The sequence below is a fragment of the Pollachius pollachius genome, assembly GCF_949987615.1.
Source record: "Pollachius pollachius genome assembly, chromosome: 6".
Taxonomy (NCBI): domain Eukaryota; kingdom Metazoa; phylum Chordata; class Actinopteri; order Gadiformes; family Gadidae; genus Pollachius; species Pollachius pollachius.
In genome coordinates, this window is record NC_136939.1 from 21,447,473 (window position 1) to 21,463,006 (window position 15,534).

General features: G+C 44.0%; 1 protein-coding gene across 1 annotated transcript in view; it reads right to left on the reverse strand.

The window, feature by feature from the left end:
* The window catches only part of stk32a (serine/threonine kinase 32A), a gene marked incomplete at both ends in the record, with an annotated part of 81,336 nt that overhangs the window by 30,794 nt on the left and 35,008 nt on the right, over positions 1-15,534 (reverse strand). Inside the window, one exon of the mRNA XM_079738381.1 lies at positions 6,257-6,294. Coding sequence (XP_079594507.1) covers positions 6,257-6,294 — 38 coding nt within the window. The remainder of the gene's footprint in view (positions 1-6,256; positions 6,295-15,534) is intronic.

Here is a 15,534-nt window from a genome sequence, read left to right on the forward strand (position 1 = left end):
CCATTTTACGTGTTTGAGTTCAGCACATCCATCCATTAATACATCTGAAAGTATTGGTATTGATCTGTCTGCTGCAGGGCTGTTGTGGTTCCGGGGGACAGGAGAGTGTGGAGATCTGCATGTTAGGTATCTCACAAGTTAAACATCACCACGAGAAGGAGCAGTGCTACCCAGAGGGCTGCTTCTCAATTAAAGTGGGGCTTCAAAGACAAACAGATTGTATCTTCCTCCATCTTCCCTGAAACTTAAACCTGCACTATGCCACCTTATGAGCAGCCTCTAGTGGCTGGAATTGTAGCTACAGTTACTATAGCGCTATTGTTTTTCACCTTTGTCTTTGAAAATCGTACCAGAATCTATTCATATAGAAACATTCCCAGGATATATTAGCTGCATAGCTGCAGCAGAAAGTTACATAGTGTAGGAATGATTCACATGTATTAAGCGCAGTGATTATTTTTTAAAGTTAAAGCGAACATTACAGATGTACAATGACAGACACCACTACAGTATTTAGCACAGACAAAGCTAAAAAGCTACTCTGCCTCTTTTCACCCCTCTCTCTCCATCTCCCCTGCACTCCCTCCCTCCCATGACCATGGCATTACAGGGGACACATGGTGCTTGTCATATTGCTGACCAAGCAGCAACAGTAAGCACAGTGTGTAATTAGCCATCTCAGTGCAGGGGATGTGTGGCAGGTAGATTACACACAGCTATTGACCTTTGATACATGTCATGCTATTGCTACCTTCCAAAGATATCTATATCTCTCACCCTATAATGCTTTCTCCCTCTCTCTAGTTCTCTATCCCTCTCTCTTTCTCTCTCTCTCTCCCTCTCTCTCTCTCTCTCTCTCTCTCTCTCTCCCCCCCTCTCTCTCTCTCTCCCATTCTCTCACTTTAACATATTATTTTAGATGATACAGTTCATGAATGTCAAATGAAATACAGAACGTGTGTGTGTGTGTGTTTGTGTGCATGCGTGCGTGCGTGTGTGTCACACACACAGTGCGCATACTATGCTGGGCAACAGCAGGTCACAGAGTGGGTGGAACAAAGGAAACTAAACAGACAGAATAGAGAAAAGGGGAATAAATAGAGCAGGGGCAAGTCAGAATTATCACACCTAATTAATTACAATTAAAGTGAGAAAGGGAGAGAGATCTACAACTTCTGTAAAGTTTCAACATGGCTGAAACCAAATTTTAAATTATGCACCAAAAAAGTCCCGCCCTACAGGGATGCAAAAACAATTCCTCTGTTAATTTCTGAAATCCAATTCTTTGGTTTTCTCCTTTATCACACACGCACACATGCACGCACTCACGCACGCCCGCGCGCACGCACACACACACACACACACACACACAGGTACATCCTGTAGGGTATGAATTATGTTCAGGGGCATATTATTGGACATGTTTTATAACCTTCTTAAATTTAACACACACCCTGTGATAGATTCAAACATTCTTAAATAAAACTGCTTTACGATTCACTCACAAAAATTCATGGTTATTTGGAATCATTTTTCTTTTCCTCAAGACGCACTACACATTTTTCTCTAAGGCAACACTAAGGTTGTGTTGCCTTAGATTTAAACCCATTAAAATCCATTAGATTGAAATCCATGTCCTATTTCATTTCTGACCCTCTTCCAGCCCTATCCCTGATTGATCAAACTCTATTACAAGTGACATCCATTTTGCCATCTCCAAGCTAGAGGCTCTGAAGCAGTGTGCATATTACATAGGTAATGAAGAGGTAAACACATTATACTGTCTGTCTGCTATGAAGCAGTGAGGAGGTTAACACATTTAAACTGTCTGTCTGATCTTGAGCAGTGAGGAGGTACACACATTTAAACTGTCTGTCTGCTCTGAAGCAGTGAGGAGGTTAACACATTTAAACTGTCTGTCTGATTTTGAGCAGTGAGGAGGTAGACACATTTAAACTGTCTGTCTGCTCTGAAGCAGTGAGGAGGTAGACACATTTAGGGCCCTATTTTAACGGTCTGAAACGCAAGTGGGAAGCACCAAACGAAAGTAGCTTTGTGGGGGAATCTCTGGCACTGTTGCTATTATACCGGTGGATAAATTACTCTTGAGCACGACGCAAATCTAAAATGGGTTGGTCTGAATACCCGTAGGTGTGTTTTGGGCGTAACATGCAATAAACCAATGAGAGCACCATCTCCCATCCGCTTTAAGAGCCAGCGCATTTGAACCTGACAAGTTGATATTTTGACAGCGCGTTTGCAGTCTCCGATGAGACAGAAGCATGACCACATCAATTTCAAACAAAATCGATACATTTACAAACATCGATTGTTACCAGTATAGTATACATTATCGTTATCGACTTGTGTTCGTAATATGCATGTGTCCCCCCGGTAATATACATTGCCATGGACTGTATAAAGTAGATGTAGAAAGGTGTTGATTGTTTTTGGACCGTATGCTCATGGGTGTGCAGTCGTTGTACGAAAAAGTAACGCAAAACAACACAAATATTCCCCATGTTTGTATCAAATTGTGTCTTTTGGCGCCAACATTTTTGTCCATCCTAAATGTGCTGGTAGTTGAGTATTCTATCTCTCTCTCTCTCTCTCTCTCTCTCTCCCTCTCTCTCCCTCTCCCTCTTCCCCCCTCTCTCTCTCCCCCCTGTGTCTCTCTGCCTTGGGTTCAGTGTGGCAGAAGGTGCTGCCATGGCCATAAACATCCCCAGCTCCCCTGAGCAGCTGTCCATTGGGCCTGCGACACACAGTGCTGCAGGCGCAGGCCCTGCGATGATTGTGTTTGCTGGAGCCTTCAAGCGTAACATAAGGATGGAGGGGTGAAGGGGAACACAAGGTTACGAAAGAGAAAAAGATTGTGCGTGTGCCTGGTGGCAGGGGTAGAGATAAATACATTGTTCGTAACGTGACATTAAACTCTTTCATGATCCTCTTTGATGACGGTATTCCCCAAGGAGGATATGGTTGGACTATATGAGGATGTTGGCCATGCTGACCTTATCTTTCATCTTCCATGTGTCTTATGTGCCTCACACACACACACACACACACACACACACATGCAAGCCCACATTTGCATGCACGCACACACACACAAAACCGCATGCACACAGGGATGCACACACACGCACGCACACACACTGACGGCACATACGCACAAATGATGTAAAAGCAATTACAGACACGCCCACACACAAACTCTGCAAACATTAAGAATATTACACAAAGACACATACACTCAAACTCACACATATACACACAATGAGATGTTCTGCTGGAGCCCCACTCTACATCTGTCTCTCTCGCTCTATGTACAGTGGTGTAATAGAACAGGACATTAAAGACCATGATAGGACAGCCTTGGTCCCTCATCAATCTTTTATCCAGTATAAGTTGAACATTAGTGTATTCTGACTCTTGCGCTGGGGCCATTGTCGTGGCATAGCGTTGAATTCTCTGCCAAGGCAAATGGTATTCCAGCTCTATTTGCTAACTCAACAGATGTACTGATGCTTTGAAACGTTTAAAGTGGTGATATGGTTTTTCACCTTTTCCTGTTGCTTTAGACCGTTATATGACGCATGTATACTTGTTTTCCGTCTGCTTAACTAGAAAAATGTAAGTCAGAGCCAGGGGGAGTATTAGCGCCCTCAATAAGTGCTTGAAAAAGCTAGTTTGCGCTCAAACTTTACTTTGAAGAATGCAGTGGCCGGTGCTGAAGGGCAGAAGTCCCGCCTCCCGGCTACACGGTTACCGCACTGTTAACAACTTCTCGGGGATATGAATTTGCAGACACACGCGCAGGGCGTTCGACCAATCGCAACGGTGAGCGTGCTGACCAACCACAGCAGACCGGGCTACTTGGGAGGGGGGCCTTAAAGATGAACTGAACTGAAATAATCAACATCGATAACGTGGTAGTTATGACCATTATAAAAAATTGACAAAAAAAAAATATAAAAAATCAATAGATAGCTTTTTTTTTTAGCGACAAAAGAAAATGCATCTGTTAGTCTTAGAGCGCCGACATTTTCGATGACGTCACTGGCATGGTAGGACTAGGTCGTTGCTGCAGACACGCGGACGTCTTCTACACTCCACGGCGGAAAATAGTGATTTTAATATGGCTGGTTACGCGTTTGAGCCTGTGAGGGACATGCCTGTAGTGTCTGACTACCACCCGGTGGAGAGGGATCGATTTCAGGCTCCAGCTCCACCTTCGGATCGTGTGGGTGTGACTGGTGTGTGCGTGTGGGTGCTGCCGGAGCATGGACACTGCCATTGAATCGGTCTGCTGCCGAGAGGTCCCAGTCAACCTTGACCATCTAATGGTGGGATAAGGTTGCATAACCACGCATAGGGCATTTCGGATGCTGTGCGGCGAGAGAGAGGTTTTGGAAGTGGCCATGCTCGCTCTCGGGAAGTCCGAGCGGAGATGCTGGAGCGTCCCATGAATAGCAACCACAAGTAACAAGGCGAAAACGATCTTTCCCCCTCCGTTTTCCTTTCATGCGTTTCAGGAATATCTCCGTAAAGACGGACTCATTGTGAAAACGTATCGAACTGTATAAACGCTGTACTACATAGTCAAGGCGCTGGTTCGCCACAAAAAAAAGTGGAGCGCATCAAGCCTGCGCGCATCCAGCCTGCGCGCTGCATTCATTCAAGTCAAGGAGGAGAAAGCAGTTGTTAAACCTTTTGGATTGAGTAGAAATACTTTTTAATGTACAGTTAGTAATTCAATTGACCAAGGTGCTGTATTTAAAGCTACAAAAATAAAAAATAAACTAACTTTCAACGCAACTCTAACGTCGCTTCAGGCGTCCACACGAATCCTAACACAAAACCGCACAGGTCCGGTTTTAGTTGAAACCACCCTGGGACCATGGACCAATTAAAGAACATGGTTTATTATCTGCCTAATTAAAGACATGATTTCACAAAAAAATCGGCTCCGTGTGGACGGGGCATGAAAGACATGTTAGATGCACTTTGGGAGATTCACCCGTGGATGAGCATGCGAGGCGGATTCACGAGTGTTACGTTTACTTTAGGTGGATGTTGGAGGTTTACTTTCTGGTGGATGTCGATGGATATTGCAGATGGATATTGCACAGATACATCTTACTGTGAAACTACTTCAAGTGTAACTCCCTCTGCATCAGCAATCGGCTAGTCGGCGAACATCAGGGTTAGTAGAAAGGGACATATGTGGAACTTCTGTTTACAGACCCGCCGTGGTTTAATTAGCAGCTTGGAAACATAGATCTGTGATATCGTCGGAGTAATAGTTTATAGACTTTATGGTCAGAGTGCTAGCTTGTGGAGATTGACATGACAGGGGCTATCGGATGGTTAGCCAGTTTTAAGGATGCCAGCCATGTATTAAGGGCTGGTTTCCTATTCAAAGGTAGCCTGTGGAAATGTATGATTACCCCAGCTGCCTTGGCCCTATATAATTCATTACTGCAGCCATGGGCAATGCAGTATGATCCTCCTGTAGAACTGGTTGTTTGCTTTTCTGTAGCCATTTCAGCGAGCCTCAGAGCCTGACTCATTACCTGCTATGGCTGCTAGAGCCGCAGACTAGGAGTAGGTTACCATGCCAGTGACGTAGCTGATTGTTGAAATCCAACATGGCGGCGCCCCGTAGCATAAATAACACTGTCACTGTACAATTTTATCCCTTTTAGCAAGTTCAGCCATTTTTAGTTATTGTACCAATGAGAAGGCAGACAATACATCTGTTATGTCAACTAAACTTCAAATTTCAGTTCAGTTCATCTTTAAAGCGACATGAAACAAAACAGACCGTTTTTTTAAGACGCTGAAATTGGTTTTGCAGAAATAGACAGTGTGAGAATAATAAGGGGTATTTCTCACACACAGGCATGTAACCCTATTCTAGTATTACCCCCAAATTCAATAATTAACTTTTAAAAAGCAGGATATTGGATCCAACATGCCTGCTATGTCTGCCGTTCATTCAACCTCAATCTGAAAATGACCTTTGGTTTCAGTCATGTGGTAATCCATTGGTTCGGCTGTGGATGGAGTTGATACACACAGCTAAGAATAACAGACAGTGGGGTAATAGCATCATCTACATCGCTTGTCATGCCTTAATCCATCAGACATGCAATTGCCATTAGCGGAACAATCATTCATTAATTTGAATGACTTGTAATGGAGTTATAAGACTTGAGTCATGCTAATGAAACAATGAAATTCATCTTACCGTGTTCATCCAACAAGATATTGTCTGGCTTGATGTCTCTGGAAAAGGAGCAAAAAAAACACACCGGTTTCATATCATTTGATTTGATTGAAACATCTTAATTTAAACAAATAAATACCTTTGAATTGGACATATTTCTAGACATATATACATGCTTTGTTAGGCTTTATTTTGCTTCTTTATAGAACATGGTTCCTCAAGGCGAAGGTCCTGTTGGGATTCTTGTACAGTTGCAAATAATATAGGAAGTATTTCTGCATATTTCAGTCTGTGTATGTATAGGGCGATGCGGTTGAATAGAAAAGGTCTGGTACTTCAAGTCCTTGCTAAATCGTTATTATGCTATTGTGGTGACCCACAAATAGATTAAGGAAAGTCCTTAGTTCGATCTCTTTGGTCCAGACCAAAGAGATCGACCAATGTTTATTTTTTGGTTTGGTGCGGTTCCTTTTCACATTGCAATTTTTCGCAACAGTCCGAGAATCTGTCAACAACCCACGTGTGTGCATAGATCGTTCAATCATTGGACAAGACGGTCGGGGTGGGGTAACGCGGGGTAACGCATAAAAAAAAAGTAAACAAACTATGGCGATTATGGAGATTCAGCGTGCTGCCCTCGTTGTGCTTATACTGATTGGTTTCATACAGTTACAAACATTTGCAGTACTTTTGGAGCATCAGAGGCACACACGTCGATTTTATGATGTTATGCTATCCGCGGACCGCTCGAACGCCTTCTCCCCCATCCTTCTACTGAATGTATTAAATGCATCAGAATTTTTACAAGTGTTCTCCAACATACTTTATATGTTGGCGTCTGCCCAAATATCCAAAAGACATTTCGTCTCCTCTTCCCTCCATGTTGAGCCACGGCTCATTTTTAAAGGGTCTGATAACGTGATGCCGGTCTGATAACGTGACTTTGATCTTTGAATTAAACGCGCTAATCAAACAATATAAATGAATAAACAAGCAGCAATGGGAGTCTGTTGCGTCCAATAAGGCATATTCTTTATAGAGCTGGGTCGGACCGAGTGCGGTCGCTTTCACATCTCAAGCGAACCGCACCAGGGTTTGTTTGGAAATGAACCGAGACCACCTCTCCGGCTGGGTCTCGGACCGGCTGTTTGGTCCGCACCAGAGTTCGATGATTTGTATTCACACTAGCCCAATAGGTCTGCACCAGCGATTTTTTTGGTTTGGTTCGAACCAAACAAGGCAGGTGTGAATACGCCCTGAGAGACATTCACCAAGGGACTGTACCTTTAAGGGAAAGGGTTAGCAGTTCCGGTTTAACCAGGTGTCCTCGTTTGACCTCACTCTCATTTGATGTGAAGTTTTATATTGAAGTGGAGAGTAAAGCTGACTCGACGCATCTCCGTCTCTTGTCTCCTCATTTATTGCACCCCACAATTGGTGACCCCGACGCGAGTTGGATACGGCTGGGTTATGTCTCACATCGACGGTGGTGAAAATGCTGCTGCTGCGGTGCCGGCCGCCCACACTGTTATGATTATACAAGATTATAAGTATAAAAGGAAACTCCTCCTTATTCCTAATCATAACAACAGCTTGTGAATAAACCAGCGGACATGTATTGCTGTCAAAGCCAGGGAGATGTGATAAAGGTCATGTTTGGGATTGTGCTCTTCATCTTCCTCAGAGAAAACACACAGACGACACAGAAAAACAATCGCAGAAAAAACTACATTACAGTGCATAAAGGCAAATCCCCAATGAAATGTAGAAAAGGAAATGCATAGTCTAATGTGTGTTTGACTGTGTGTAATCTTCCCCAGTCAAAGTCTGTGGCGATGCAGATACTCTTCGTAACTTTTATTATAGTCCTGCAAAACAGACTATGATGAATCTGGAATGGTGTTAAGCATTTGTGTCTTTTATTTTGCACAAGCATATATAAACACAGACATGCATGTGTTTTTATGTTTAATTGCGTGAGGGGAGAGAGGGAGGGAGAGAATGTGTGGGATGTGTGTAAGTGTGCGTGTGCACATGCATGTGTGCAGGCCCGCCGCTCCCTATACGCAGAGTACGCAGAGTGCGTAGGGCACCAAGTACCTGGGGGGGGGGCACCAAAAATTATGGTTTGTAAAAAAAATAAAAAAATAAAAATTATTATTACATTATTGAATTAAAAAAATATATAAATTAGTTATGAAGAGGCCCACCGTTGTTTTTTCTTAATTGCATAACCTATCACTCAATTTCGGCAATTATATGTTTTTACCTAATATATAAAAAGAGGCTCCCCCCCCGCCCGCGTAGGGCACCGAAACGGCCAGCAGCGGCCCTGCACGTGTGAGTGTTTGCATGTGTGATCAGGGGCAGGAGAGAAGCAGGTGAACAGGTCCATGCAAGAGAGACAAGCAGCCAGCAGACGGTAAAGCTGTGGGAACACCTGAGTCACCTGAGAACAGAGGCAGGTGTGGACGTCCCTATGTCACATCAACTGTGTTTGTGACATACAGACCTAAGCTGCCCATGTTTCCCTTTCATGGCTCATTTAATATGTTATACATTTCTCAGAATAATGTGGTTTGTACAAAAATGTGCCTGAAAAAATGACATGTACAAGCGTCACTGAAGTTGTGTAGAAGCGTCAGTGAAGTAGTGTGAGAAATACAGACTTTCTACTCCTCATTCACAGATAAGGTAATTCACATTTCCTACAGAGAAAATACTACCTCACGGGTAGTATTGTTCACACATACGGCCCATCAGGAGAATAGCAGGAGAATATCAGGACTTACACGTGTGTCTGAAAGCAGCTAGTGTGTGAGCATTTGATTACATTTTAAAATAAGTAAATTTATGGGTAACATTTTTCAATGGAAAGTGTAGTGTACTATGAATACAAATCAATTTTTCAATAGCTTTTACTTTTATTCAGGGCTGAAAAGTGCCTTGACATTTTAAAATGCATGGCAACTACTATTGGTTAGTCGAAAATAATAATCATCATTGAGATTAAACATCTCTTCAAGTGTCCTGGCCAAGACTGGCAGCAGTAGCCTACAGTCACAAGTAGCGTACAAACAAAACATAAGAAAAATAAAACAACTAAAACAGTCCGCAGGGGGGAGGGGGGATATCAATATCGCAAGACAGAGAGTAATATTAAGTTTGAGCAACAAAGTGTAAAGACATTTCGGGTGACTCAAGGAGATGAGTAATATTACATTTGAGCAACGAAGTGTAGTTGTGTGGTGGACTCTTTAGACATAATTCACCATAATGTGTTATTGACGTGTTTTCATTCTGTGCTATAGGGATGCTGTCTGTTTAAGATCACGTGACTTGTGTGTTGATATGCCAGTCGGCGCGATGTTTGAATTTAAGGTTTTTTATATTACAAAATGAAAGACCTGCCGTTGCTTGTTGCTGTGAAAAATTGTCTCTTCACTTCTTTTATCGCAATTTCTACAGTCTATAGACATAACGTCTTACCTGGGAGAGTTTGTCAACGGCGACACCGTTAAAACAGATGGAAGAAGGGAGGGGGGGATATCAATATCGCAAGACATCGCGGAATGCGGGATCGATCTTGCCGTTGTCTTTCAACGCGCGTGTGTGTGCGTGCGTGTGTGCAGCGTCAGCTTGCGTTTGTGTGATTGTGCTCGTGTGTGTGTATGTGTATGCGGTGTTTATGTGCGTGCGTGCGGTGTATGTGTGCCCTAGCGCGGATTGTGTGTGTGTGTGAGCTGCAGGCTGCTTGGCACATGCGCACTGACCAACTTGACTAACTTGTGCGACAGGCCTGCAACTATATGGTAGAAAGATATTCTGGATAAGAAATGAAGGAAGATGTTGCCGTTTAGGTTTAGTTTATTTTCGAACATGAAAAAATGCTTGTTTGAACATTGAGCGCAGCATCCAGGGGGGGACCCAGAGCGGCCCACTGCGCCCGAGCTAGCTTGGGTTACAGCGCTGAGCTCCATAGGAACACATTGGCACCGACCATGCTGTCAGCTCGTCATGTGTTGACCGCTCTGTTGTTGTTGTTTTGATGTGCCATTATCAAGGTCTACCAAGGTTCTTTTTGTAATCAATATTGTGTGAGTCACCAGGACAACAGCACCGGTCAGCACCAGAAGGTCAGACGCTCAACGGTGTAAAATAAACATCATACAACAGATCTCTGGCACTTCATTCACTCCGTGGACAATTATGCTAAGATAAATTCAAACTTCCAATCTCACTCTCTCTCTCTCTCTCTCTCTCTCTCTCTCTCACTCTCTCACTCCCTCCCTCTATCTCTCTCCCTCTCTCCCTCTCTCTCTCTCTCTCTCTCTCTCTCCTCTCTCCTTAATGAATATATGTGATCTTCACCTCTCCTTGAGAGTGTCCCTCTTAATCTCGCTCTCTATTTCCCTGTCTGAATATTTAATATTTTGTTCTGAATACATTATTTTATAACCCCTATCACGCACACAGACACACATGTGCAGTCACACACACACACACACACACACACACACACACACACACAAATATGCATGCTCAGACGCACACACACACACAAAAATGCATGCACACACACACACACACACACACAGAAACACACACACACACACAGACACACATACACACACACACACAACCTTACCAGTTGCACATATAAATGCCTAATCAGCCACTGTCATAATGAGACAGCTATTAAACCAAACAGTAGTCCAGTGATCTCTACTGGTAGTTTACTATTAAGGACAACAGTTGCACTACTCAACGCAACACAACCAGAGAGCAAGTTTTACAAACTATTTTAATTAACATTACAATTTAGTAGTTTAATGAGAGGCTTTAGTCTGAAGTGACCTCCAGTGATAGATACAGATCATTAAAGACAAGGTACAATAAGGGAATTTTGCACAAGACTGCTTAGGCAGAGGACATTGGGGTTAGACCTAACCGCTTGCCACTTAATTAAGATTCTGCGAATAAAGTATAGAGTAGGCTTTCCAGCTTTAAAAGTGGAACCAATAGGAAACTTGTCACGCCCTCTTTATTTGCCCCCAATCTAATAGTTGACCTTTTCCCTAGCTTTCATACCCGACTAAGTGTTCGACCCCTGTCCGTCTCTCTCTCTCTCTCTCTCTCTCTCTCTCTCTCTCTCTCTCTCGCTCTCTCTCTCACTTGCACTGGGGGACACTGAGTTCCCTTAGTGAAGCCTCGACCACTTTAACAACTCTTTTGTCCCCCTATCCATCAAAGCCCTGAACGGTGAGTTAGCCGACCCCATGAAACGCCGCTTTTATTCCGACAAATCCATGTGGCTGAGGCTACTCCACCCTTCATGCATCAAGCCTGTGTACGTACTGTGTGTGTGCAACATGCTATTTGTATTTTAACATCAGGTACTGTTTGTTTATCTGAGACACATTTCTATCTCTTCTCTCCCCTCTCTCTCCTTGGCAGGTCCCGCCCAAATCAGCCCCCGGGTTACTTTGAACTACAACCGCAATGTCCCATAAACAATGTTGATTTTGTTTGTGTGCGTGTGCACTTGCGTGTGTGTGCATACGCGTGTGAGTGCGCATGGCGCGATCAAATGCGTCGTTTGAAGAATTCCGAATCCAATTCTAAACAATGGTACCGGAAGTCAACCTTGAAGAATAAAATAAAATGCCCTGCGGAGAAGAGAGGAGAGAGGGAACAGGTGTGGGCAGGGGGCAGCACACCCTGCCGTCTCCAGCCCTAATCAAGCGTGCGTGCTTCTGAACGCTGGTTAGACTCCAAATGGATCTGTCCAACGTTGTTGCGGGCGCCCCCCTCAGGGACCCGCTCGGCCTGACTAGAATCCTAAGTCTCTCCTCACGCAAACCCCCCCTCCAAAATGTATGAAGGAGGGACTATAATGCGAGAACCTTTTCATTTGCTGCAGCTATAGTGTGCCACATATTGTGAGCGTGGTTGAATACTGATATTGAAAGTTGTTTGAAGGGGTTTACTGCACCCAAGCCTGTAGTCTGTCATCCATATGGTAGTGTGGTACCGGAAAGTCTCTTCAAGTGAGTGGGAAGTGTGTGTGTGTGTTTGTGTGTGTGTAGGTGTGTAGGTGTGTTTGTGTGTGTGTGTGTGTGTGTGTGAGAGTTTGTCTTTGTGTGTTTGTGTGTGTTTGTGTGTGTGTGTATGTGTGTATTTATGTGTGTGTGTATGTGTGTGTGTGTGTGTGTGTTTGTGTGTGTGTATGTGTGTGTGTGTGTGCGTGTATTTATGTGTGTGTGTGTGTTTGTGTGTGTATTCATGTGTGTATTTATCTGTGTGTGTGTTTGAGTTTGTGTGTGTGTGTGTGTGTGTGTATTTATCTGTGTGTGTGTGTGTGTGTGTGTGGGTCTGTTTGTGTGTGTGTGTGTGTGTGTGTATTTATCTGTGTGTGGGTCTGTTTGTGTGTGTGTGTGTGTGTGTGCGTGTATTTATGTGTGTGTGTGTGTTTGTGTGTGTCTTCATGTGTGTATTTATCTGTGTGTGTGTTTGAGTTTGTGTGTGTGTGTGTCTGTGTGCATTTATCTGTGTGTGTGGGTCTGTTTGTGTGTGTGTGTGTGTGTGGGTCTGTTTGTGTGTGTGTGTGTGGGTCTGTCTGTGTGTGTGTGTGGGCCTGTTTGTGTGTGTGTGTGTGGGTCTGTTTGTGTGTCTGTGTGTGTGTGTGTGGGTGTGTGTGGGTCTGTTTGTGTGTCTGTGTGTGTGTGTGTGTGGGTGGGTGGATGCATACTACTACTGGACCCAGGACAGCGGTCGTGGCTTGCCAGACTAAACAATTGATAACAAATGATTCGCTTTTTCTATTTATTTACAGTGATGCTAGTTTAAGGAATTAATGATTTGATTAGCGATGATAACATCTATGGTACTTCAACATAAATATTTTTCTATGTATAAATTGTTAACTATATTATTACCTCAAATTCTTATTAGTATCTTACGTAAAAGCCTAGTATCTTATGTATGTACATAAAAGCCTTTAGATGTAATGTCTGGCGTTAATCTTTGATGTTAATGCTAATATTCAATGGGATTACGTACTCTATGTACTCGCAAGTCAAAGCCATTGCCTTTCCCTTTGTATTGTGTACATTTTACATTAGAAAAAGGGACTTTTAATGTGTTGAGGCGCACAAGGTGCACAAGCCGCCAGATAAAGTGAGCACCAGAACCACCAAAACATCCCCCTAACTGAATAGAACATCATTGAGCTTTAATTACCATCACTGCCCTATAGGAGGCCAGAGGAGTTTGCATATGAAAGGCTCACCACTGTGGGCTTTATGGATCTGTGTGCGTGCGTGTATGGGTTTGTGCGTGTGTTTGTGTGTGCTTGCATTTCTGTGTGTGCATGTCTGTGTGTGTGCACGTCTGTGTTTGTTTGTGTGTGTGTTTTGGTTTGTGTATGTGTGTGCGTGTGTGTGTGCGTATGTGCGTGCGTGCATCTGTGTGCGTGAGCTCAGCAGACGAGATGGTGTGTCCTCCTCAGCTGGGGTCAGAGCAGGAAGTGGAGGAGTTGGGAGGGGTCGGGGGTCGGGGGGTACAGCGGTGGATAGGGGGGCTGTAAAGGTAAACGGCGTAGTCCTTAATTAGCTGACATTTGGCTCAAAGCCGGGGCTCCGGTGGGGGTCTGTCATGGCGGAGGCTGTGTGCTTTAGTGAGGTTAGCGGGGCGTGCCGCTAAAGGCCACCTTGCCCCGGTGAAGCCCGGGTGACGGCCCCGTCCTGGGGGGGGGTGAGGCCAGCAGAGGGGGCTAGCTGACTGGTGGCGCTGGGAGAGAAAGGGTTCGGTGCTAGTGTCATGTTAGGGACAACCCGAAACCCTGGTGGGAGCTTATTCTCGCCCACCGCTCATTTCTGGTAAAAGCTTCTGTTCTGGGGGCGGGGGGTGGACTAAAGTTCAGCACTGCCCACTGCCCTGTCTGACATCACACTGTTACCGAAGTAAAGTTTGAGCACAAACGCATCGAGGGGCGTCCTTGGTCGGTGCGAATACTCCCCCAGGCTCGGACTTAGATTTTTCTAGGTTAGCAGACGTGACAAACATGACATGGAAACGTGTCAAATAACAGTCTCAAGCAAAGAAAAAAGTCTAAAAGCATGATATCATCCTTTTAAAGGTTTAAAATGTAATTTGTGCCGAAAGGTGTCGCTGAATCGTGACAACAACAAAATATGTCTTTGGGTGACGTCTTCAACGCGTTACCACTTGTGGTCATAGTGGACAGGGGGCCACTACTGCTTTCCGTTTATTCTTTATTTATCCTTTATATTCACCAGATAGTCCCGTGCGTCTGAAGGTGTATACCTGCCAAGTATACGGTCAGGAAGCAGCAATATAGTAAAAAAATATGCAATATAGAGCCGTCTTTTGGTCAATTATTTATGCAACCGGTGTATTACAAGTAACCTGCCCGAAAATGTGGCCTAACTAAAACGTGATCAAACCGGATACTTCTCACGTTGAAACATGTTCACATGTTCTGATGCATCCGTGGTTTCAGTATCCATGTAACCCACTTTTACTTACAGGGTCATCTTCATGCATCATGGAATCAAGAGTCCATTCATGTTCAAAAATATTGACTAAAGAAAATGTGAGGAGTCATCTATATTTGTATTGCTCTATTATTATTTGATTCATCCTCCGAATTATACTAACATTTCACTGCAATTTGCTAAAAATGGGTTTAGAAGATTTTCTTTGCCAGATGCCTCTTTTCTTCTGTGAAGACGCACGTCTCTTAAAAATATTTTTTCTAACCTTCATAAAACTGACACATCGACCATAAAATCCAAGAAGAGGAAACTTTATTTCACAGCAAGAGGCTGTGTTGACCAATAAACCCACAGTCCGTAAATGACCGAGGAACGGCCTTGTCTTTTGAGAAAGAGAGAGAGAGAGAGAGAGAGAGAGAGAGAGAGAGAGAGAGAGAGAGAGAGAGAGAGGGGGGAATACAGGTGGAGTTTAAGAGCTTTACAGTTGACAACAGGCAAATAAAATACAGAGCAGTAAAATAAGGAATGTGTATGGTAATGATGATGATGATGAAAGCCAGAGGTTGGAGATGGTGGTGGTGGATGTGGATGGGGATGGAGTTGGTGGTGGTGGTGGATGGGGAGGTGGAGCGTGTGGGTATCAGGAAGTGATGGTAGTGGTGGTGGTGGTGGGGTTGGTTGTGGTGGTTGGATTGGTTGTGGGTCTGTGGAAGCTGATCCATGTGCTAGTTCTCTCAGTTCACTGGCCCTACAAGCTATTAGCAGCATCTAATGGCCTCA